The 25,948-nt window shown below is 42.8% G+C and overlaps 1 protein-coding gene across 1 annotated transcript in view; it reads left to right on the forward strand.

Annotated features, from left to right (window-relative positions):
• The first annotated feature begins 18,619 nt into the window (after positions 1 to 18,619).
• Positions 18,620 to 25,948, forward strand: part of kitlga (kit ligand a) — a 55,248-nt gene continuing 47,919 nt past the window's right edge. The window contains exon 1 of the mRNA XM_080539128.1: positions 18,620 to 18,749. Coding sequence (XP_080395254.1) covers positions 18,735 to 18,749 — 15 coding nt within the window. The 5' untranslated portion in view covers positions 18,620 to 18,734. The remainder of the gene's footprint in view (positions 18,750 to 25,948) is intronic.

Genomic DNA, 25,948 nt, shown 5'->3' on the forward strand with positions numbered 1-25,948 from the left:
ACCACAGCAAAACAATATATTGTGAAATATGTGTTAAGCTACTGTGTTAAGTTAAGCAATGTGACATATCTACTATAATTACGTTAAAAAAAGAAAGAATATAATTTGTTTAGTTTTTTTGAGAGAGAGAGAGAGAGAGAGAGAGAGAGAGAGAGAGAGAGAGAGAGAGAGAGAGAGAGAGAGAGAGAGAGGGGGGGGGGAATTCAAGCACTTTCAATGACCCATGTCTATTTTCAAAAACGTTTAAGGCCTTGATTTTCTTTTCTTCAAATTCACAAACTTCCAAGGATTTCAAGGACCCGTGGGAGCCCTGTTCTTCTACGGGTCATTGGGATGACATGGGGGGGCATGGGGGGGGGGGGGAGGTTTATGTGGGTGAACTGAGAGCTCCCTGTGATGAGGAACACAAACACTTCCTCGTCCGTCTTCCTGAGGAGCGTGTGTTTACTCTCAGCGCTCAGGCGCCCTCGGGGCTCCTGTGGGGTTCCTGTTATGAAGTCTGTTGTGGAGGTACGTAGACTTTGGTTCAATGGGACTGACTTATATATCGCCTTATTGCAAAGCACTTCCTAACTTCACTTCATAGTGTGTTCCGTTGTTGTTTTGATTGTTGCCGCTGTATGTCGATGCGTAGTCTGTCAGGTCTGTCACGTGGAGGAGGACCACAGGGGAAACAAGTCTCTGACTTCTCTGTGTTTTATCCTCGTTAGTTATTGAGTCACACTGTGATTTGATGTTTGTGTCTCTTTTTAACTTTCTAATAAATAAATTAAAAAATCTAACTTTACAACGGCCTCTCGTTCACACATCCTCACACTAATGGCGGCAAACTACCATGCAAGGCGCCAGCCCGCTCATTTGGGGAGCAATTTGGGGTTCAGTGTCTTGCCCAAGGACACCTCGGTTCAAACCGCCGATCTGCTGACCTTGCCATCATTAGACGCCGGCTCTACCTCCTGCGCCACCGCCACCCTGGCGGTGGTGGTACATGTACACGTATTCAAGAGGAAGGTCCAAGTTCTCAATGGACCTATCGCTAAGCCACGCCCCCTTTGAAAACTCGGACAAACAAACAACGCTTCACTGACCGTGACTGAATGACATTCAATGACTTACGATGGCGGGAGTTGGCAACTTTCTGATTTCTGATTTACCACAGCAGGTAATAGACATGTTTCTTTAAACATGACAAGAATATTTCGTCTAGAAGCTTTTCACCATCAGATATTAGCGAGTTGTTTGTCCGAGTTTTCTGCCTGTCGTGACTTTTGCTGTGATATGATTTTGACAATTTCTATTTCGGGGCGTGGCTTAGCTAAAGCACCACTTCTCTGTGACGGTTCTGTTTTCACCTGGCGGGGGTCCCCTGATGAGGGGGCTGTTACTGCAAGACTGAAAGGCCTAACGCTTCTCACAATAAATACGCTTTTCCTATTAACTTGTTGTCTAAGGCCCTGTACACACAACACCTAAACTCGGTTGCCAGTCTGTCTTTCTGTCACTTTTTTTTTGTGCTTAATCCTGTCAAGTTCACACACCACACCTATTATAAACCAGTGACAAATGAAGTGTGCTTGTTAGTTCAAGCCGAGCACTTTAAGTTGAAACTTGTGGCAGATTCACACATATGCAAAAACACCCATCACAGGTTCAGGGACAAGGCTTAAAGCAGGCCAGTTTGTGCAACACTCCACCATGGTTACACAGTTAGGGCTTTCACACCGGCAAAGAACCGTGCCGGTTCGCGTTCGGGAACCTCCGAACGTTGGTGCTGTCTGGCGAACGAGCCCGCGTTCATACCAGTGTAACCAGAACCATCCGGATCATCAACGATGGGTGATGAAGGGGCGGGATAAACAAAATTGTCACAACTAGATGGCAGCTACTTCACTGGAAATGAGGATAATATCTTCCACTACTACAGTATCTGAAATAAACACAATTTTCTATGAAACTAAACACAAGACACTTTCTACACGCGTTCTCTTACTAACCAGCTGCTCCATTACTGGAATAGCTTACGAAATTTGCGGTGCTGCAGTGCTGGGGGGTAGTAGATGTCTCAGGAGGAGCAGTTAAGGTGTAACCTGAAGAGATGGAGGTCTTCAGTATCCGACAGAAGATGGGTAGAGATTCTGCAGTTCTGACAGCCGTGAGAAGCTCATTCCACCAGTGGGGAGCCAAATGTGTCAGAGGCTATCATCCACAGTCCTGGAACACACTCCAGGAGGGAGGTCAGACTAACATCTGTAGAAAACTTCACTAGCAGCGATATAAGTCAGTCCATTATGGCTTGGCCTGTACGGCATCTTGTCAAATAGAAGCAAATGCGTCCAAAATCATTGTACAATAACCCAGAACATCCAGAAGAATCCAGTTCACAAATGCTAAGTATTTAGAGATCTTAAAACTGTTGTTTGTTATATGGAGTGGGCTCTTCAACACTTCTGTAATATGCTGAACGGAAAAGCTTTTATTTTTATTTTTAAAGAAGCCTTTTTTCTCATTTGCAATTTGAGTTGACAAGCGGACCTTTTCACCAGATCTACTAGCCCCCAGCACCGCGTCTCCTGAGACACCCGCTTTTCCCCTCTACTGTGTCTCCTAAGACTTCTACTGCCCCCTTGTACTGTTTCTCTGTTTCTCCAGTGTCTATATATAAAATAAAAAAATCCTTCCATCACGGAGACTGCCAATGTCCCCTGGCCTGAGCTAGATTACTCTTCCTGCTACGACTGGTGAATTTATGAATCACTTGCTCAGTCAAATGTATCGATTGTAAGTCGCTTTGGAATAAGGCGTCTGCTAAATGCCAAACATGTAAATGTAAATGTAGATCATGTCACGTTCCTAGCGTGACTGGGCTGATATTGTCGACTGTGCTTTCCACACTCAGGCTTTTAACTTCTTTCTCTGTGTCCCCCATGCCTCAGGGTAGCATTCCTGAGCCTTTTAGACTGAAACTGAGTGTGTAATTCATTCCTATTGAAATGCAAAGCCAAGGTTTACATAAAAACAAACGTTTGAGAAGAAGATGTGCCTCCCATGACCCAGCCTCAGGCTTTCCGGTTGGGACTGGATGCATTGGGGGAAACACAGTTACTGTATATACACTATAGAAACACAGTTACTGTATATACACTATAGAAACACAGTTACTGTATATACACTATAGAAACACAGTTACTGTATATACACTATAGAAACACAGTTACTGTATATACACTATAGAAACACAGTTACTGTATATACAGTATGGGAGAGTTAGAGTATTAAGCACTTAGTGGTTGGGAAGTGATGATGGTGCGATTTGGGATGGGAGGTTTTAGGGAATGTTTTGGGATCGGGATTATTTTCTTTTTGGAATAAATAAATAAAAATGAAACTAAGTTAAGCTAAGTAAAAAAAAAAAGTCTGTTTTATTTTTTGTTTTGTTTTTGTTTTTTGTTTTCCGTTATATTACTTATTGTTGTTTTATCTTGTTTTGCACATATTTGCAATAAACATATCAATCAATCAATTAATCAGTCAATCAATCAATCAATCCTCCCACATGCAAAACTATGTCTGTCTACAGTGGGGCGTGTTTGCATTTAAAGCTGAACACGCAGAAACAGCCGTGACTGAAACAGGCAGTCACTGAGGCAGTGTGATGGCATGGGCATCCTACACCATGAAGTGTACGCATAGTCGAAATGACTGTTACTAGAGCCCCTGCTAGGCTCTGTAAAGCCTTCTTATCCAGGAATCTAGATATTCTGCTCAAACATCTAATCCTCTGGTTGACCTCAGTGAGCACCTATTAGGCCATGTTTACCCCTGAGAGATGGCTATATCTACAATACATACTAAGCAGTGGCGGCTGGTGCTAAACATTTTGGGTGGGGCACAGGTTATGGGGGCATGCTCCACGGGGAAGAATATCAACTTTAAAATCTGGATTTACAGTCGATTTTAGCATGAGAATATATATACTGTAGTACTGTCCAGACAGTTGTCTTGTTTAGCCATTCAACTAGGCATTATTTATTCAAATGGAGAAAGACATGGAACACAATGCAATTGTGATAATAAATGTGTTCTTTGTTACTTCTTTAATTAAATGAAAGTGTACCTTTATATTATCATACAATATTTCCTTGAACATGTCAACTCTATAATCATACAGTTGTCTTTCTATTAGTTGTCTCTGTCATACTGAACTGTTTGTTATCATCCTGAACTATCTCTGTTGCTCACCTCACCTCAGTTCTGTCTCTCTGTTGCTCTCCTCTCCTGTTGTCTGTCTGTTGCTCTCCTCTCCTGTTGTCTGTCCGAATATCGGTTGTTAAGTCGCGACGTGTTTCCGGGTCCAAAGTTGGCTGAGGCGCTGTCTTCGAAATGCCGCAATAATAATAATAATTAATTATATTTACAGTACAGGCCAAACGTTTGGACACACCTTCTCATTCAATGCGTTTCCTTTATTTTCATGTCTATTTGGTACATTGTAGATTCTCACTGAAGGCATCAAAACTATGAATGAACACATAGGACTTATGTATTTAACAATAAAGTGTGAAATAACTCTAAATATGTCTTATATTTTAGATTCCTCAAAGTAGCCACCCTTTGCTTTTTTGTTGTTAATAAAATATATAATAATCATATTAAATATAATATGTGTTAATAATAATATGTTATTATATATATATTTAATATTATTATTATATATTTTATTAACAACAACAACAAATTATTTTATTAACAACAAAAAAGCAAAGGGTGGCTACTTTGAGGAATCTAAAATCTAAGACATATTTAGAGTTATTTCACACTTTTTTGTTAAGTACATCATTTCACATGTGTTCATTCATAGTGTTGATGCCTTCAGTGAGAATCTACAATGTAAATAGTCATGAAAATAAAGGAAACACATTGAATGAGTAGGTGTGTCCAAACTTTTGGCCTGTATCAGCCGCCACTGATACTAAGTAACTGATGTGTTTAGCTGTAATTGCTGCATCGCTTGGCTTCACCTTGAAGACTGGCTTCTTAGTCTGTTCTGTGAGCCGAACAGCATAGCGTTCGTTTTCCCTAAATGCTAATAAATGATAATTTATTATTGGAAAGCCATCTGCTAACATTTAGGACCTACCTCGTCTTTGTTTTTATAAGATACTAATAATGCAGAAGAGTCATCCGCATATGAAAACAAAGTGCAGGAACAGGCTGACTTCATGTGATTTACTGTATTGAGAAGAAGAGTGGGCCACTGGGGGGAAAGGTACTTCCTCCCAACCCAAGGAGGTACTTCCTCCCAACCCAAGGAGTGTGGGGGTCCCCCCCCCCCCCCCCCCGCCTTCCCTGGGTGTGGGGTCCCCCCCCCCCCCTTCCCTGGGGGACCCCACACTCCTTGGGTTGGGAGGAAGTACCTCCAACTTGATAATGAATGCCGGATGAATTCTTTAGTGTTTAGGGATATACTGTCTGCTCATTCCTTGAGAATCAAGGACCCCAATTGAAATAAGCCAGTGGCTTTCTTGGGTTTTTATCCTGTTAGTTGACCTTGTATGTAATATGTACTTTCATGTACCTACTTCTGCAAATCTTCTAATAAAGTTTTCAATCAATCAATCAAACTCAGATTCAGCCAAATTCAGCAAAGTTGATTGGACGACGTTTCACAGTGCAGATGGACAATGACCCAAAACATACTGCGAAAGCAGCCCAGAAGAAGGCATGTATTTATATTTGCTCGAGCATGAATTTCACTTTCTGAAGACAAACACGCCGGCATCGATGAGAGGAATCGATAACCTCGGAGGCATACGAATACGATTCTTATAGATTACGATTCTTAAACAATTACGATTCTTATAAGATTACGATTCTTATAAGATTACAATTCTTATAAGATTACGATTACGATTCTTATAGATTACGATTCTTAAACGATTACGATTCTTAAACGATTACGATTCTTAAACGATTACGATTCTTATACGATTACGATTCTTATACGATTACGATTCTTATACGATTACGATGACGATTCTCAACTGGAACCGGTTCTCGATTCCCATCCCTAGAGTATGAGCTCATTCTTATAGGAGCTGTTTTGTTATGTTTACTATTTACTTTATAGTTGATTATGCCTCTTGTTGTTTAGGTAAGTTTGGTAAGTAAGTACAGCTTTATTTATACAGCACCTTTCATACAAGAAATGCAGCTCAAAGTACCTAACTTTCGTCACCCATTACATCGGGTTGTATGTAACACATGGTTTAATATGATTGGCATGGCAACTCAGTAAACAAATCCCTACTTGGCTGGCTTATAAAAGCCAGCTCCGGTTTGTTTTTTGAGAAGTGTAGCAGCAGGGTGTATCAAATTATTTGTCCCCTATACTGTATAATATATATATATATATATATATATACACACTGTATTATATATATATATATATATATATATATATGTTATGGTACATGTGGGAAAACGGTTTATGTCAGCATTTCTGGGGCAGGATATATCATCATGCTGGCATGTACCAAGTCGACCCCTAAGCACCCTAGCACCTAACCCTAACCCTAGTTTCCCCACATGTACCATATTCCCACATGTACCGTAACATTATATACTGTATAATTGATAATATAATCTGTCTGCAGTACTCAATCTCCTCCACCTGGTGGAGTGGATTTCAATAGTTCAGAAGTTTTGCAATGGAATGTGATAGTCTATAGTCTAGAATTAGTGCACATTATTTCACAACTAATGTGTGGATATTGCTAGGTAATTATCCTATTTGAGCGCCAGAAACTTATTACGGATTTCCTTAATCTCGTTAATGATTTGTGAATATCTGACATCACTGCATCACTGCACTGAGACCTTAAAATCATGTTGTGTAAAATCTGCATTTAAAATGTCACCCTGTAGGCTGAGACTTACAATTACAACCCACATTTCACACATCTTTGGCACTCCTTAAACTGGTTTTCAATGCAGTTAATCTCTCTCCTAAGGAGACTCTCCTGATGACAATTATGATAATGTTGTAGAGTGTAAATTAGCATTTTAAGTGCTGCAATTGATGTTAATCCAGTTTTGGAAAATGGTTTCAACATCATCCCTGAGGGTAACTCTCTGTGTTTTACCTGTTCTCACATTGGACCAAAATCAGGTCAGGATTAAGATTACGATTAGGATCTGACATCACTATGAGGTTAAAGTAAAGACTGTCAACTTTTATTTAAAGGTATTGTTGTACATTTATTAAAGTACAACATTTAAAAAAAGTTACCCCCCCCCCTACTTCATGGCTCCAAAAGTATCAGAAAAATCATATAATGTCCAAATAAAGTACTCATGTTTGGTCAACAATCCTTTGCCATGTGCAGTGCACTAGGAACATGACTTGGTATTCTCCATGCTGAACAAGCTACAGTACACACAACAACAAGACCACAACACAACAATACTCAACACACACAGTATCTACAGCACCAATACCAGTGAATACATATACTGTACAACTTCAAGAACATGTAAAGGTCAAGGTGCGAGGATCAGAGTTATTGAGGAGGGCTGTGGCTCTGGGGGAGAAACTGTTCAAGTGTTGTGATGTTTTTGACCTGGTGGCCCTGTACCGCTGTCCAGAAGGGAGTCACTCAAACAAGCTGTGAGCTGGATGTGATGTGAGGGGTCAGCTACAATCTTGCGTGCTCTCCTCAACGATATGGAGCTATGGAGGTCTGTGATGGGAGGCAGGGGGCAGCCGATGATCCGCTCAGCTGTCAACACATTTCTGTACACAGCTCACATGTATTGGCTGTGAGCTGGATGTGAGGGGTCAGCCACAATCAGATGCTCTGCCAGGCCTGTACTGTAACCATGGTGATGCCTTGCAAGGCCTGTACTGTAACCATCTTCAGTTGTTGTTGTTGTTGTTGTTTGTTTTGAGGTATTTTTGCCTTTTTTTAATTTTTAAGAAATAAAAACGATGTTCAATTGGATTTACATATGAAGATTGACTCGACCAGTCGAGAACATTCCACTTTTTAGCCCTGAAAAACTCCCAGATGTAAAACCTTGGGCGATGTAAATCTTTTTGTTCTCCAAACATTCCTCTCGCAATCTCTCTCACATGATCATATTCATCGTGTCTGTCCAAAATACCCTTTTCCAGACATTGTGCAGGCTTTTATGGTATTTACATGTTTTAGCCAACTTTGCTTTTTGAAGCCTCTGCCGCTGGCGATGTCTTGTGGTGGTGGGCTCACGTTCAGGCCTACCTCTTGGGGAGAGTTCCTGGTCTGTGGAACAGTTGTTCTGAGTTGTTTTGAGTTGTTTCTCAATCACGTTGAGCACTCTTCGGCCATCCACTGTAGAAGTCTTCCTTGGCCTACCAGGCTGTTCGCAATCACTGAGCTCACCAGAACTACCTTTCTTCTTAATTAGCTTTTTGAATGAATGAATGAATGAATGAATGGTCTTTATTGTCATTGCTACAGTACAGGTACCATACAACGAAATTTAGGAGGGGTGGCTCCCCTGGTGTTAGGAAAGAAAAGAAAAAAACACTTTTTAAAAAATCACAAGAAGGGAAGGAGCTGGTTTACATAAATAAAGGCTATGTACACAATCCACTGTACTATACTGTACAGATAGACGACTAGGGTTGTCATATTGCACAATAGTGTTATTGCACATTTATTTAAAGTGTCGCAGTTTGCAGGCTTGAAATGTACATATTTGTGCCTCAGCACTACACCTGATTTTTTCAGTCCAGCAGCTGCCATCAATCCGTCCAGACTGTCCAGGGCCCAGAACCTAGGTCTTTGCTGTGTTCAGGGCCTGGACGGCCCTGTGGTAGAAGCTGTTCTTCAGTCTGTTTGTCCTTGCGGCCAAGGTCCTGAACCGCCTTTTCGAGGGCAGCCGGGTAAAGTGTTCGTACCCAGGGTGGGTCGGGTCCCTGGAGATCTTGGAGGCCTTCCTGAGACAGCGTGTGTTGTACAGCTCTTCCAGAGAGGGGAGGGGGGCGCCGGTGATCTTCTGTGCTGTTCTCACGACTCTCTGTAGCGCATTTCTCTCCGCGGTAGTGCAGCTGGAGAACCATATTTTTAAATAATGTTCTAAACTGTCTCATAATGGCTTCCATGACTTTGACTGTCTCTTTGGTCCTCATGTTGTCAGACAGCAGTAGCAGACTCCAAAGGCAAACACAAAGCATAGAACCAATACTAGACAGTAACAGCTCTCTTACTGTATACTGTACATATTTCTATATAGGTATGTGAAGGGGGTCATCCCTATGTTCCCACATTTTTAATATTTCATAGGGTCAGGGTTAGGGTCAGGGTTAGGGTCAGGGTTAGAGTTTAGGGTTAGGGTCAGGGTTAGAGTTTAGGGTTAGGGTCAGGGTTAGGGTCAGGGTTAGAGTTTAGGGTTAGGGTCAGGGTTAGGGTCAGGGTTAGAGTTTAGGTTTAGGGTTGGGGTTAGGGTCAGAGTTAGGGTTAGGGGCTGGGCTGTGGGAAGCGCGGTGTGTGATCTCTGCAGGCAGCCTTCTGCTCTGTGACACTGACCTATGTCTTTTTATTATGTCTTAATACCACACGTTTTGTAGACGCGTTAAATATTTAGCATTCCATTTCTGGTCGCTCAATCTCTCCTATTGTTATACTCTGCCCAGGGGTACTTCTATCCAGGGATTAACCACCCCCCCCCCCATAGCCTCAGAGGAAAATCAGAAGGATTCAGGTACTAACCAGACCCCACCCCCCTTAGCCTCAAAGGCAAGCCAGAAGGATTCAGAGCAGTTGCTGGCAAATGCACCTCCTCTGTCTGTACTGTGTTATTTCTTTCTTACTTTTTTTTTTTTTTTTTTTATATATACTTTATTGCAGGACTTTACATTACATTTCACAAGTTCATTTCACACGCTTTACAAGTTTTCTTCACTTGTTTAAGTTCATCCTGCATCATTTTTGTTTGTTTTTTTTATTTTTTATAAAGAGAACAAGAAATAAAAAATAAAGAATAGAAACTAGAGAGAAAATATAGAAAAAGAAGAGAGAAATTATAGGGATAGAGATAGAAAAGTAAGAGACAAAGGGAGGGGGGTGGGAGGGGTGGGATCGGGGAGGGGGGGGGGGTTCTTCCTACTCATTCATTCGGTCCATTTACTCCAGTTCATAGTGAATTGCTCTTCACGGCCTCCCACTTTGCAAGTAATTCTTTCCATTTCTTTTATCTCTTCAACAGTTTTTTTCCAATTATTAACAGATGGTGGGTTTAAGTCCAACCATTTACGTGTGATTTGCTTTAAAGCCGCGATACGTAATATGGTGTACAAATATTTATCTCCCTCTCTGTATATATCTAATGGAATAAGACCGAGTATAATATTGACTGGATGTATAGGATTTTGTAAGGTAAATGTATTTTTTATTTTTACTTGAACTGCCTCCCAAAACCTTTTCAATTTAGGGCATGTATAGAAAATGTGTGTGTGATTGGCTTCTCGTTCCGTACATTTCCTCCAGCATTCTGCATTGCCTGTTGGCCTATATTTTGACAACATTTTCGGTGTTAGGAAGATCTTCATATTTATTTTCCAAGCAAATTCTTTCCAGAATTTTGATTGTGTTGTCTTAAATATTCTTTTGCATGCTTCTTTCCAATCGTCATCCGTAATTGTTATTGCTAATTCGTTTTCCCATTTTTCTTTAGTGTTATCTTCTTGTCTTTCTTACTTTTTTAAAGTTATTTTTTCTAAGTGGGGCAGTCCCACTCATATTTTTCTTTTTATTGACAGGGACAGTAGAGATGTTGACAGGAAGGACGGATGAGAGAGAGAGAGAGAAGGGATGACATGCAGGTCCGTAAACAGAGCGTTTAGATTCATTCAATGAGTCCTACAGTAGCCTACATAGTAGATTACATAGCATTTACATTTTTACATGTTTGGCATTTAGCAGACGCCTTATTCCAAAGCGACTTACAATCAATATTTTGACTAAAGCAAGTGAATCGTCAATCCACCAGTCGTAGCAGGAAGAGTAATCCAGCTCAGGCCTGGGGCCATTGGCAATCTCCGTGATAGAAGGAAAAACCTTCTTCTATCACCATCTTCTAAACCTAGACTTTATTTTTATTTTTTTATATGTAAACACTGGAGAAACAGAGAAACAGTACAAGGGGGGCAATAGAAGTTTTAGGGGACACAGTAAAGGGGAAAAGCGGGTGTCTTCAGGAGACGCAGTGCTGGGGGGTAGTAGATGTCTCAGGAGGAGCAGTGCTGGGGGGCAGTAGATGTCTCAGGAGGAGCAGTTAAGGTGTAACCTGAAGACATGGAGGTCTTCAGTCTCCGACGGAAGATGGGTAGTGACTCTGCAGTTCTGACAGCCGTGGGAAGCTCGTTCCACCAGCGGGGAGCCGGGGTAGTGAAGACACGTACCAGATCCTGGACCTCTTCCTCCTCTCTTCCAGATAGCGGAGAACAGAGGCCTCGGCCTTCCTGATCAACTGGTTTAGTTAGTTGGCATCCCCTGCTGCAGCCATGCCTCTGCATGCCCCCAGCACGCAGCAGCAAAGAATGTTGCACTGGTGGCCACCACTGTTCCTTAGGACATGCGCATTAGCGTCTGCTAAATGCCAAACATGTAAAATGTAAATCTGTAACATCCTGGGGAACCCATCCCACACCCTGCATGAATGGTAAATGGTAAAATGGTAAATGGACTGCCGTTTGGACCTTATTCCAAAGCGCTTTACAACGGCCTCTCATTCACCCAATTCACACATGAAGGCATGTTTCTACCAACTACGCATCATAGCCAAGATCAAGTCCTTCCTCACCCCCAGCGACCTGAGGAGGGTCGTCCTCATGCTAATCTCATCTAGGCTCGACTACTGCAACTCACTCTATACTGGACTTCCTGATAAGAGCATCTACCGCCTGCAGCTAGTCCAAAATGCCACTGCCAGGCTGGTGTCAGGCACCAAAATGAGGGACCACATCTCCCCTGTCCTCATCTCCCTTCACTGGCTCCCAGTGAAGAAGAGAGTGAAGTTCAAAATCTGCACCTTTGTTTTTAAAGCTCTCAACAGTCTCGCCCCACCCTACATCAAGGACCTCCTGGACCAGTCTACCTCCTCAAGGCCCAGACCCAGGCTCAGGTCCGACGCCCAACTCAGCCTGAGGGTCCCACCCAACCCTAACCCTCAAGAGGATGGGTGACCGTGCCTTTGCGGTGATAGCACCGACCCTGTGGAACGCGCTCCCTTCTGCCATCAAGTTTGCCCCCACTCTGGACTCCTTTAGAGCCAAGTTAAAAACCCACCACTTCCTAAATGATATTCCCTAAATCTACTCCCTATTTGTTGTGAATTGTATGCCTGAGATTTACGTTTAAGTCGTCTGTGTCTGATTGCTTTCTGTGTTCCTTGTCTTTGTCTTTATCTGTTCCTTTACCCGGGCTGCGCCCCGGGCCGATGTAAAAGTTGGATGGGGGGCGCATTATAAATAAAATTAACATTAACAAAATTAACATTAACACACATATTCACACACCAATGGCGGCCAAGCTACCATGCAAGGCGCCGGCCGGCCCGCTCACTGGGAGCAATTTGGGGTTAAGTGTCTTGCCCAAGGACACTTCGACATGTGGCCAGCCGGGGCTCGAACCGCCGATCTGCATGAGGAGGTGGTCAACCTTAAAAGCACCTTCAGTGGCCGCCTCATCCTGCCAAGGTGCCCGAAGGAGCGCGTCAGACCTCCTTCTACCCATCAGCCACCAGGCTACATAACGCTTCACTTTTAAATCCCACCTCAAAACCTACCTGTTCTCCCACGCATACAACCTCCCCTACCCCTAACCATCGCCCCTAACCCTGCCACCCCCCCTCCCCCCCTGGACATGCATACAACCTCCCCTACCCCTAACCATCTCCCCTAACCCTGCCACCCCCCCTGGACATGCATACAACCTCCCCTACCCCTAACCATCTCCCCTAACCCTGCCACCCCCCTCCCCCCCTGGACATGCATACAACCTCCCCTACCCCTAACCATCTCCCCTAACCCTGCCACCCCCCTCCCCCCCTGGACATGCATACAACCTCCCCTACCCCTAACCATCTCCCCTAACCCTGCCACCCCCTCCCCCCCTGGACATTGCTGTGTTAATTGTTCCCTGTGCCTGTTTGTTAACTCTGTGTTCTATGTGCTCATGTTATCTGTTGTTAACTCTGTGTTCTATGTGTCATGTTATCTGTTGTTAACTCTGTGTTCTATGTGCTCATGTTATCTGTTGTTAACTCTGTGTTCTATGTGTCATGTTATCTGTTGTTAACTCTGTGTTCTATGTGCTCATGTTATCTGTTGTTAACTCTGTGCCCTATGTGCTCATGTTATCTGTTGTTAACTCTGTGTTCTATGTGCTGATGTTATCTGTTGTTAACTCTGTGTTCTATGTGCTCATGTTATCTGTTGTTACCTCTGTGTTCTATGTGCTCATGTTATCTGTTGCTTGTTGTTTCTGTGTCTTCTGTTTTTCCCCATATTGTCAGCGTCTTTGAGCCTCGGAAAAGCGCTATATAAATACAATGAACTATTATTATTATGATTATTATTATTATTATTATGATTATTATTATTCAGACGCTCCTTTTCCCATCAGCCACCAGGCTACATGACGCTGCCAGCTGTGGTTAGGGTTAACCCTCTAATGGACTGAAGAGCCCTGTGTTCATGGACTAGAGCACTTACTCTGACCTCACATTGACTGGAACCAGGGCCGGCCCTGGGCATTTAGGTGCCCTAGGCGAGAGTGTGATTTGATGCCGCGCCACCACCACCACCACATTAAGCCACCAGTAGCCTACTGCTTCATCAGCACCCACACATTCAACAGTAAAAATATGGACAACAATGGTTTCAAGACAAAAATAGACAGTAGGCCGAGACATATTTTCATAGAGACATGAAATTCATAGAGACAAAATTATTTCAATGTATGGTTTTTTTGGGGGGCATTTGGCGCCCCCCAGGCATTTGTCCTATGCCTAGGACCGGCCCTGACTGTAACATCTTTAACAAGGTTGTTAACATGCGTAGCCGTATTTCTCTTTTAGTCTGTACCGTACTGTTGTGTCCACTCTATTTATCCACTATTTTTTATTCCATTTATTCCCTATTTTTATTAATTATCTAGCTATTATGTGTCTTTTTACCCCGCCCCCCCCCCCCATACTCTTTTAAATCTTGGGGGATAAATAATCTTCTAAATAAATAAAGAACTTCAACTTTGACTTCTTTAAGTAGCCTCCTGTGACACACACACACAACACTGTCACACTGTAACACACACACACACAACACTGTCACACTGTAACACACACACACACAACACTGTCACACTGTAACACACACACACAACACTGTCACACTGTAACACACACACACAACACTGTCACACTGTAACACACACACACACACAACACAGCCACACTGTAACACACACACACACAACACTGTCACACTGTAACACACACACACAACACTGTCACACTGTAACACACACACACACACACAACACTGTCACACTGTAACACACACACACACAACACTGTCACACTGTAACACACACACACACAACACTGTCACACTGTAACACACACACACACAACACTGTCACACTGTAACACACACACACACAACACTGTCATACTGTAAAACACACACACACACAACACTGTCATACTGTAAAACACACACACACAACACTGTCACACTGTAACACACACACACACAACACTGTCACACTGTAACACACACACACAACACAACACTGCCATACTGTAACACACACACACACAACACTGTCACACTGTAACACACACACACACAACACTGTCACACTGTAACACACACACACACAACACTGTCACACTGTAACACACACACACACACAACACTGTCACACTGTAACACACACACACACACACTGTCACACTGTAACACACACACACAACACTGTCACACTGTAACACACACAACACATACAACACTGTCACACTGTAACACACACACACACACAACACTGTCACACTGTAACACACACACACACAACACTGTCACACTGTAACACACACACACACACACACAGCCATACTGTAACACACACACACACAACACTGTCACACTGTAACACACACACACACACAACACTGTCACACTGTAACACACACACACACAACACTGTCACACTGTAACACACACACACACAACACTGTCACACTGTAACACACACACACAACACTGTCACACTGTAACACACACACACACACAACACTGTCACACTGTAACACACACACACACAACACTGTCATACTGTCACACACACACACACACAACACTGTCACACTGTAACACACACACACACAACACTGTCATACTGTCACACACACACACACAACACTGTCACACTGTAACACACACACACAACACTGTCACACTGTAACACACACACACAACACTGTCACACTGTAACACACACACACACACAACACTGTCACACTGTAACACACACACACACACAACACTGTCACACTGTAACACACACACACACACAACACTGTCACACTGTAACACACACACACACACAACACTGTCACACTGTAACACACACACACACAACACTGTCACACTGTAACACACACACACAACACTGCCATACTGTAACACACACACACAACACTGTCACACTGTAACACACACACACACACACTGTCACACTGTAACACACACACACACAACACTGTCACACTGTAACACACACACACACACACACACTGTCACACTGTAACACACACACACAACACTGTCACACTGTAACACACACACACACAACACTGTCACACTGTAACACACACACACAACACTGTCACACTGTAACACACACACACAACACTGTCACACTGTAACACACACACACAACACTGTCACACTGTAACACACACACACACACACACACAACACTGTCACACTGTAACACACACACACAACACTGTCACACTGTAACACACACACACACACAACACTGTCACACTGTAACACACACATACACAACACTGTCACACTGTAACACACACACACACACAACACTGTCACACTGTAACACACACACACAACACTGTCACACTGTAACACACACACACACACACACACTGTCACACTGTAACACACACACACACAACACTGTCACACTGTAACACACACACACACACACAACACTGTCACACTGTAACACACACACACAACACAGCCATACTGTAACACACACACACACAACACTGTCACACTGTAACACACACACACACAACACTGTCACACTGTAACACACACACACACAACACTGTCACACTGTAACACACACACACAACACTGTCACACTGTAACACACACACACACAACACTGTCACACTGTAACACACACACACACAACACTGTCACACTGTAACACACACACACACAACACTGTCACACTGTAACACACACACACACACAACACTGTCATACTGTAACACACACACACACACACAGTACAGTAACACACACACACACACACACACTGTAACACACACACACACACACACACACAGTACAGTAACACACACACACACACACACACACTGTAACACACACACACACACACACACAACACTGTCATACTGTAACACACACACACACACACACACACAGTACAGTAACACACACACACACACACTGTAACACACACAGTACAGTAACACACACAGTACAGTAACACACACACAGCCATACTGTAACACACACACACACACACACTGTAACACACACACACACATACTGTAACACACACACACACACACACTGTAACACACACACAGTACAGTAACACTTGGAGGCAGAGGCGTCAGGCCAACAGAGGGGGCACAAGGACACGCCCTCATATTTGTCCTGTTTCACATTTTTTAGATGTTAAATGAATGACTATACTTGAATGTTTTATCATAATTATTTAGAAAAAGACCCTGGAGGATGAGACACACACTGGACTGGTCAACAGCTAAACGGGTATGTTTACAACAACTATACAGGAAATATAGCCTACTCCAGTTTGTAGACATACAATTAGGCATAGGGATTATCTCAACTGCAGGAAGGTTATTTCAGGTGTTAGAAAACTTCTCCAACTCCTTCCCCCCTCTACAATATCGGGTCCCCTGAGGTAAATTGGGGTCACTTGATCATTGCTAAGACTTTAAGCTTAAAGCCATCACTCAAATAAATAGGGTTAGATGTGTCTACCCCGATGCCTGAGGTTGTAACCGGTTAAAGAACCAGAATATCTCTACCTGAGGGTTTAACCTGTTAAAGAACCAGAATATATATACTGTTAATGAACCAGAATATCACTCCATCCTCTCTGGTCTTCCTCACAAATCTCTGCGTAGCCTACGCTTCAACTGGTCCAAAACTCAGCCGCCCGTATCATAACCAGAACCCCTTCCATAGATCATATCACTCCGGTTCTTCAACAACTCCATAGGCTTCCCGTTAAATACCGCATCGACTTCAAAGTTCTGCTCCTCACTTTCAAGGCCCTTCACAATCTTGCACCCCCATATCTCTCTGAACTCCTTCACACCTCCACTCCCTCTCGCACTCCCATCCTCCACTGCCTTTCAACTCATTATACCCTCTGCCCGCCTGACCACTATGGGGTCTACACCCTGACCACTATGGGGTCTACACCCTGACCACTATGGGGTCTACACCCTGACCACTATGGGGTCTACACCCTGCCCACTATGGGGTCTACACCCTGCCCACTATGGGGTCTACACCCTGACCACTATGGGGTCTACACCCTGACCACTATGGGGTCTACACCCTGACCACTATGGGGTCTACACCCTGACCACTATGGGGTCTACACCCTGACCACTATGGGGTCTACACCCTGACCACTATGGGGTCTACACCCTGACCACTATGGGGTCTAGAGCCTTCAGTCACTCTGCCCCCCGTCTCTGGAACTCTCTCCCACAAGACATCCGCAACACTGATTCTCTGTCCACCTTCAAATCCTGCCTGAAAACCCACCTTTTTAAACTGGCATATTTTTAAATTGATGGTTGTTTTTAAGTCTTTTGTTTTGTATTCTTTTTGTATTGTTTTGAAAGACGCCTATAAATAAAATGCATTATTATTATTGTTATTATTATTATTATTGTTATTATTATTATTATTGTTATTATTATTATTGTTATTATTATTATTATTATTGCTATTATTATTATTGTTATTGTTATTATTATTATTATTGTTATTATTATTATTATTATTATTATTAGGAACGTTCGAGCCGAGCAGCAGACGGAGACAGAGCAGCTCGTGTGGGCGGGCTTGAAGCCGCGCGCATATAAGAGGTCGCCTCGCGCTGCCTGCCACTCAGCGGTAGTGTGCGTCGCTCGAGCTGGAGCTGTGATGTCAGGATACCTAACCTCCCTGCGCCTCTCCCACCTATGAGCGTGACTATGGCACTTCTACGGGTTTGAGCTGTTTCTCTTTCCCTGCTTGGATACTACTGACCAGGGCATTGGATATGTGCACGCGGGATAATGAAAACCCCTTTCCTCCCCGCAGAAGTAAAATAAAATAGGCTTTCGCATACATTGGATTTTTACTCATCTCGTTCCATATGAAGAAGTCAAAAGTAAGTTAACATTAAAAAAACGTGCACGTTTTCCTTACTTATGTAATGCAATGCAATCTGTCATAATTCAATTTAAACGGAATCCGTTTTTGCATTTCTCCGACAAAACCTATTTATTGACGTGTTTTTTTTGTCTGAGGTGACCTTATTCTAGTCTGACTAGGTATTCTATACCCATGCAGGTATGCGCGTATCCCAATGGCTCAAGTGGGAACGAAACGAAAGGTGTGTGTCTGTACATTTTAGAAACAAATGCATCAAAAAAAAAAAGAAAAAAAAAAGAGTTGGAAATGATGAGTTGGAAAAAGAAAATGATGAATGACAGTAATAATCTCTCTGTTTGTGTACCATAACATCCTAATCAGCCATGACCACATCGACCTAGAACACGTAGGCTACTGTATTCTCTGGTAGGAGCGCTGCTGCGAGCATGAAACACTTCTACTTCCCCATGGTTCAGAGACGTTATTCCATCTGTGTGTCCGTGTGTGTCCCATGCTGACATCTGCCGCACATTATAGAGGCTTAATTATCATCATCGTCACTGTGGGTTTATTTAATTAATAGCAGGCAAAAAAACATCCGAGATTTTTTTTTATGTTGAAGGGAAAGTGTTTCGATTTCAGAACAAGAATATCATAAAAAAACAAGAATATCATAAAAAAACAAGAATATCATAAAAAAACAAGAATATCATAAAAAAAAACAAGAATATCATAAAAAAAACAAGAATATCATAAAAAAACAAGAATATCATAAAAAAACAAGAATATCATAAAAAACAAGAATATCATAAAAAACAAGAATATCATAAAAAAAACAAGAATATCATATAAAAATACAAAAAACAAGAGGGAATTCCATGTGCGGCTTTCCATCTGCCGACGCAGGCAGACGCAGTGTATGGCCTGTGGTCTGATACGGGCCATCCTCCCCCTGGATAACGTAGAGGCTTAATAATCACCACTATGATACGCTATGGTCTCATGTGTCCGCTTCCTGCTAGGCCATGTCGCATCCCTGGGGAATCTCCTCTGGTAATGATCATTATGGATCATAATGGTAGGCTTGTTAAGTCACCTCGCAGCTACACTTGTAATAACACGTTGTAATAACACGTTGTAATAACACGTTGTAATAACACGTTGTAATAACAGTTACCTTCGCCCTAGTTTGAGGATGTTGAGGATATTCTACTGCAACATCAAAGTCGATGATATGTGTATGTAATAGATCAAATATTGATTACATATTTGCCACCCTGCACAGTCAGATTAACGTATACATTGTTAGAAATCATATGTAATATTAAATGAGATCATATTTTAAATGTTTGCTGTTAGGTCGTCTTTTGTCACTGTGGTCTGCCTAGTAGTTTGGCTTTAAAGATACACATCTCCCATAGATAGGATACAGTGTGATCTAGATTTTTTTTTTTTTTATGATTTTAACTGAGTTTTGCCATGGTGAGTGTGGCTCACCACACCAACACACACACACACACACACACACACACACACACACACACACACACACACACACACACACACACTTTTTCACTTTCTCCTATTCTTTTCCTTTCCTTTTCTGTTGTTGTTGTTGTTGTTGTTGTTGTTGTTGTTGTTGTTGTTTTTAATGTTCACGTGTGTTCCTTGTTCTGGAGACATAGTGCGTTCGGGCCTCCTCTCCCAGTCCCAGGAGGGTTAACCCTTTCCTGGAACAGAGCAGAGCTTAATTGGTGCGTTGAGCCACTGCATGTGTTGGCAGATGGAACGGCCTCACAGGGAATTCCCTCTGTTCGTTTTATGGCATTCTTGTTAGGGTTAGGGTTAGGGTTAGCTTGTGGTATTTATTGAATTCTCAATTTGAAACACTTTCCCTTGGTTGTTTTTTGCCTGCTGTTAAATAGAGCTCCCCAAAGTCTCAGTAGTCAAGTCGAAGCCCCATGCCCACCGAGACTGGATATGTCAGAGCTCCCCAAAGTCTCAGTAGTCAAGTCGAAGCCCCATGCCCACCGAGACTGGATATGTCAGAGCTCCCCAAAGTCTCAGTAGTCAAGTCGAAGCCCCATGCCCACCGAGACTGGATATGTCAGAGCTCCCCAAAGTCTCAGTAGTCAAGTCAAAGCTCCATGACCACCGAGACTGGATATGTCAGAGCTCCCCAAAGTCTCAGTAGTCAAGTCGAAGCCCCATGCCCACCGAGACTGGATATGTCAGAGCTCCCCAAAGTCTCAGTAGTCAAGTCGAAGCCCCATGCCCACCGAGACTGGATATGTCAGCTTACTTATTTAGCGCTTCTCCAGCCCCTGCTGCCTCCAGTGTGGAGGACATCCCAATACAGTCCAGTAGGAACTGAATTAACTCATTCAACTGAATTTACTTATTCAGAGACTCACACTCTCTAACCCGTTGATCGTTTGCTCGACATTAAAAACAACCCTCCTTGTGTAACAGTGCCATGATGATACGGTAGACAAGACTCTAGATTCCCCAAGTGAAAGCAGGTTTTTAACAGCATGCATTTGGTGGTGATGTCACTCCATGCCAGCAGATTAGTGGTTCTAACTGGAATAATAAGTGGTTTGCTTGTGGAGGAGGGAGGTATTACAGGTCATCACAGTCACCTTGTTCAGGTGTGTGACGTTAACGTAGACTGCGTGGTGCAGACGATCAGCCACAGCGTCTTGTTGACAGTTGTCCTCCCTGATTGTTCTCCCTCTTTATTTCACCTCCTCCTCCTCCTCCCTCCGTCTTCTTTTATTATTTATTAATCCTTTATTTAACCAGGGTAGTCATATTGAGACAGTAGCCTCTTTTTCAAATGAGCCCTGGCCAAGAAAAGCAGCACTTAGTTAAAGACACCACATACAGTATAACAAACAACATACAATATACAATATAACATAACACCAAACAAGCAACAGAAACAGTGAGCAGATACAGCCTATATAAAGATAACCTCAGCACGTTTGCATGTATGATTCAAAGTCTCTGTGTTCTTCTATGTTCACGGACACACAAGCCCAAACCACGGCTAAGCGCTTCAGTAACATACAGTAAGTGAGGCTCAGAGCACCTAGGTGTCACTTTGAGGTAACAACACGCTTGAAGCTGCAATAGAAACATACACTATATGTATACAGAAACATGGACTACACTTCATCTTTACTGTACAGAAGTTTATCCAAGTATGAACCAAGCAGCATCAAGTCAATAGCAAAATTGTCAACTACTATGTTTGTTCCTTGGATATTAATTAACTTTAGTATTAATTAGCACCAAGCACAACAAGGCACCATTTTTGTGTGCAACTAAAAGTTGATGATTTTAAGAACCAGGTCAACATACAGAATAACCAGGTCAACATACAGAATAACCAGGTCAACATACAGAATAACCAGGTCAACATACAGAATAACCAGGTCAACATACAGAATAACCAGGTCAACATACAGAATAACCAGGTCAACATACAGAATAACCAGGTTAACATACAGAATAACCAGGTTAACATACAGAATAACCAGGTCAACATACAGAATAACCAGGTCAACATACAGAATAACCAGGTCAACATACAGAATAACCAGGTCAACATACAGAATAACCAGGTCAACGTACAGAATAACCAGGTCAACATACAGAATAACCAGGTCAACATACAGAATAACCAGGTCAACATACAGAATAACCAGGTCAACATACAGAATAACCAGGTCAACATACAGAATAACCAGGTTAACATACAGAATAACCAGGTCAACATACAGAATAACCAGGTCAACATACAGAATAACCAGGTCAACATACAGAATAACCAGGTCAACATACAGAATAACCAGGTCAACATACAGAATAACCAGGTCAACATACAGAATAACCAGGTCAACATACAGAATAACCAGGTCAACATACAGAATAACCAGGTCAACATACAGAATAACCAGGTCAACATACAGAATAACCAGGTCAACATACAGAATAACCAGGTCAACATACAGAATAACCAGGTCAACATACAGAATAACCAGGTCAACATACAGAATAACCAGGTCAACATACTGTAAACTCACTGTTAGATCATGATCAGGTCAACATACTGTAGATGAAAGTGCAACCATGAGAGTGGTTGGGTTTGGGCTCGGATGCAATGAGAAAAAAAACCATGGTACCTTAATACAAAGCTGATTGACTGACCAGAGGGCTACATCCAAAGATAAGTATCAAATAAAATCCTGCATAATGTCACTTTAAGGTCAATAATCCACCTGTACCATTTGCATGATATGGCTGCCCACAGCTCACCCAGTCTTTATCTGAGGAAAGGTTGTGTCCCATACACGGGGTCATGAGTTCAAATCCCACCAGGGGAACACCAGCACTAGTGTGCCCTTGCGTAAGCCACTCCACAGAGACTGGGACTCCCTGTGATCTCTGATCGTAACGTGGCTTTGGATGAAAAGCGTCTGCTAAACGGTCAAATGTATCTTATGGCATAGTTGACTCCCTGTAATAGATCACTGTTATTATTATTATTATTATTATTATTATTAGATTACTTGGCCCCAGGGGAAGAATGGCAAAGCAGAGATGAGAGCAGACGTGTTTCTCCACCCCCCACTTCCCCCCCCCGATACTCCACCCCCTCCCCCCGATACTCCAGATTCCAAGAGGACCTTAAGAGTTCATCTGCTGACAAGCTGGAATTGTAAAACGGGGGATGAGAGCAGACCTGTCAGAGTGCGACCCCATTCTGCACCCCCCCCCTTACCCCACCATTCCCCCCCCCCCGCCCCCGGTGTCTCTGGAGCTTCCCCTGACACCCCCCAGACCCCCAGAAGAAGAGGACTGAAAAGCTGGAAGACGTTAGCTGTTAGCTGTTAGCTGTTAGCGAGCCTGGGTAGTTGAGGCTACCTGTTGTAGTAAACTGAAGGCTGGTCAGTCATGAATATTCTAAGTTGGACAGTGAGAGACCAAAGTGCAGATAGGAGGCGTGGCAAACTGTTTGCATGGCTATTAGTGAGTAGTCATGTTTATTTATCTAGCACACATTTACAACGACAAAACAGCCGCCCAAAGTGCTTAACAGATAAAACACTAGTAAAAGAAAACAACAGATAGAAATACACTAAAACAAGGTGCTGCAATACAAAATACAGGTGCAGAAATAAAAATGCAGAAAAGTGCAGTTGTCGGGAGGCAGGCTCACCTCAGGTCAAAGGCCAGGGAGAAGAGGTGTGTCTTAGCTAAGGTTTTAGGGCAAGTAGGGGCAAATCATCAAAGGATAACAAACATAGCCATGGAGTACACCCCGGAAATATGACAATCTTTGATTTATTAATTACAGAAAAGTCCGGCAGAATGTTTTATATAGCAACACAAGCTACAGAATTGAGGATTTTATGTATTCATCATGTCCATTTGTGCCTTTTCACTCCTTGCTTGGAGCTGCTGGGCACTGAGTTGGACCGGGTCTGTTTTTAACAGCTTTATTAAAAGCAATGTGGTACTGGGGGATATAGTGCTTAATGAACCATAGCTTCGTAGCTTATACCAGGCTTCCTACAAGTTTCAACAAGTCACATTTAAGACCTTTTTAGACCTTTTTTAGACCTCTTTGAATAGAATGTTAGACCTATTCGCGACACCATAGGATAGCTTTTTGTCATCCTCGAGGTGATGAAATGAGGGATTTCACTGCCACACAGACAAAAAAGGAAGCGAATTGGCATTTTTTTGGTTCCGGCTTGATTAATTTCCGCGTAAATAGATAGGATCTAATTTTTAACGCCTAGCACCTCAATTTTAGACTGAATAACTGACATTTTAGACTTTTTTAGGCCTTATAAGTTGGATTGCTGGATTTTAGGCTTTTTAAGACCAGCGCGGGAACCCAGCTATACACACATGAACATGGTCTACTATATACACACATGAACATGGCAATGTCCTCAGAAAGTGCCACTCTCTACACGTGACACACGGTCATGTCTAACTGTATTCGGGGTCATCCCCCCACCCCTGGGCGGTCCTTGTGCATGACAGAGCTGTGTGTAAACTGTAGGGCCATTAACGTACGTTATGATGAGCCCAGCAACCTTCAGTTTCATGCTCCGGGCAGCTGTTCATGCCCTTGTCATGGTTTTTAATCATGCTCTGTAAATACAGATGTAGAAAAAGCAAGCACTCTGCAGAGAGAAGGCCGTTAGGATTCTGGAGGAAAAGATCTGAGGGAAAGGCCGTGTGTCTCGTACATCTAACCGCCGCAGTGGAAGGGCTCCAGACAGGAGCAGTTAGAAGGAGATGATAGATTAGACTCACAGAAACACGCGCCCTGAACGCAGCCATTCGGTCGTGTAATGTGTGTGATATTTCACAGGGCCATATACTATATGCTCTGGGTGGGGGTCAGAATGACCCCGGGGCCATAATAAATAATGTCTGTCTGTGTTGTACACTATTATTGCTCACGCTGTGCGTCTTCCAAAGAGAGGCTGTGGAGCCTTCATCTGACGCGGTCTGTTCAGGCTGAGTAATGAACCGAAGATTCATCGCTTTTTGCCAATCGTATTGTATTACACTACGGCAGACATGAGGAGAGTGGGTGGAATCAGCCCCAAGTCACATCATCACATGCATACAGTACATGCTCATACATCTCACTTTTCAAAAAAATGCCGGTCGAGAGAGGACGCTGGCGTTGCTTGTTCGCCGCTTCTCCGCCCGAAATCTACTAGGTGTAATTGCAGCATACAGAGCAGATTGTCCTACAAAGACACTTAGACTTAGATGTAGTAATCTAAAAATTTATTAGACCCCCTATACACATGGACCGAAGATTAATCGCTTTTTGCCGATCGTATTGTATTACACACACCTTAAAAGGGCCAGTCTGAAAAAACATCATGTTTTAATGATAAAACAAAACACAACAGCAAACTAAAAAGACAATAAGCAATATTAATATAAGACAAAAAACAAACAAACAAAAAATAAAATAAAATAAATAATTACATATGCCAGTAATCAAATGTGTGTGTGCGACCAACCAAGTAGATGTACTAATTCATACATCTCAAAGATATGTGGGTGTCAAATAATTAGCCTGATTAGTAACATTGTCATGGATTCTCTTCCATAAAGATAAGAAAGGGGGCCACACTACTGAAAACACATCCGCCTTATCCTGCAGGTCGT

Source organism: Nansenia antarctica (genome assembly GCF_963989245.1).
Source record: "Nansenia antarctica genome assembly, chromosome: 9".
Taxonomy (NCBI): domain Eukaryota; kingdom Metazoa; phylum Chordata; class Actinopteri; order Argentiniformes; family Microstomatidae; genus Nansenia; species Nansenia antarctica.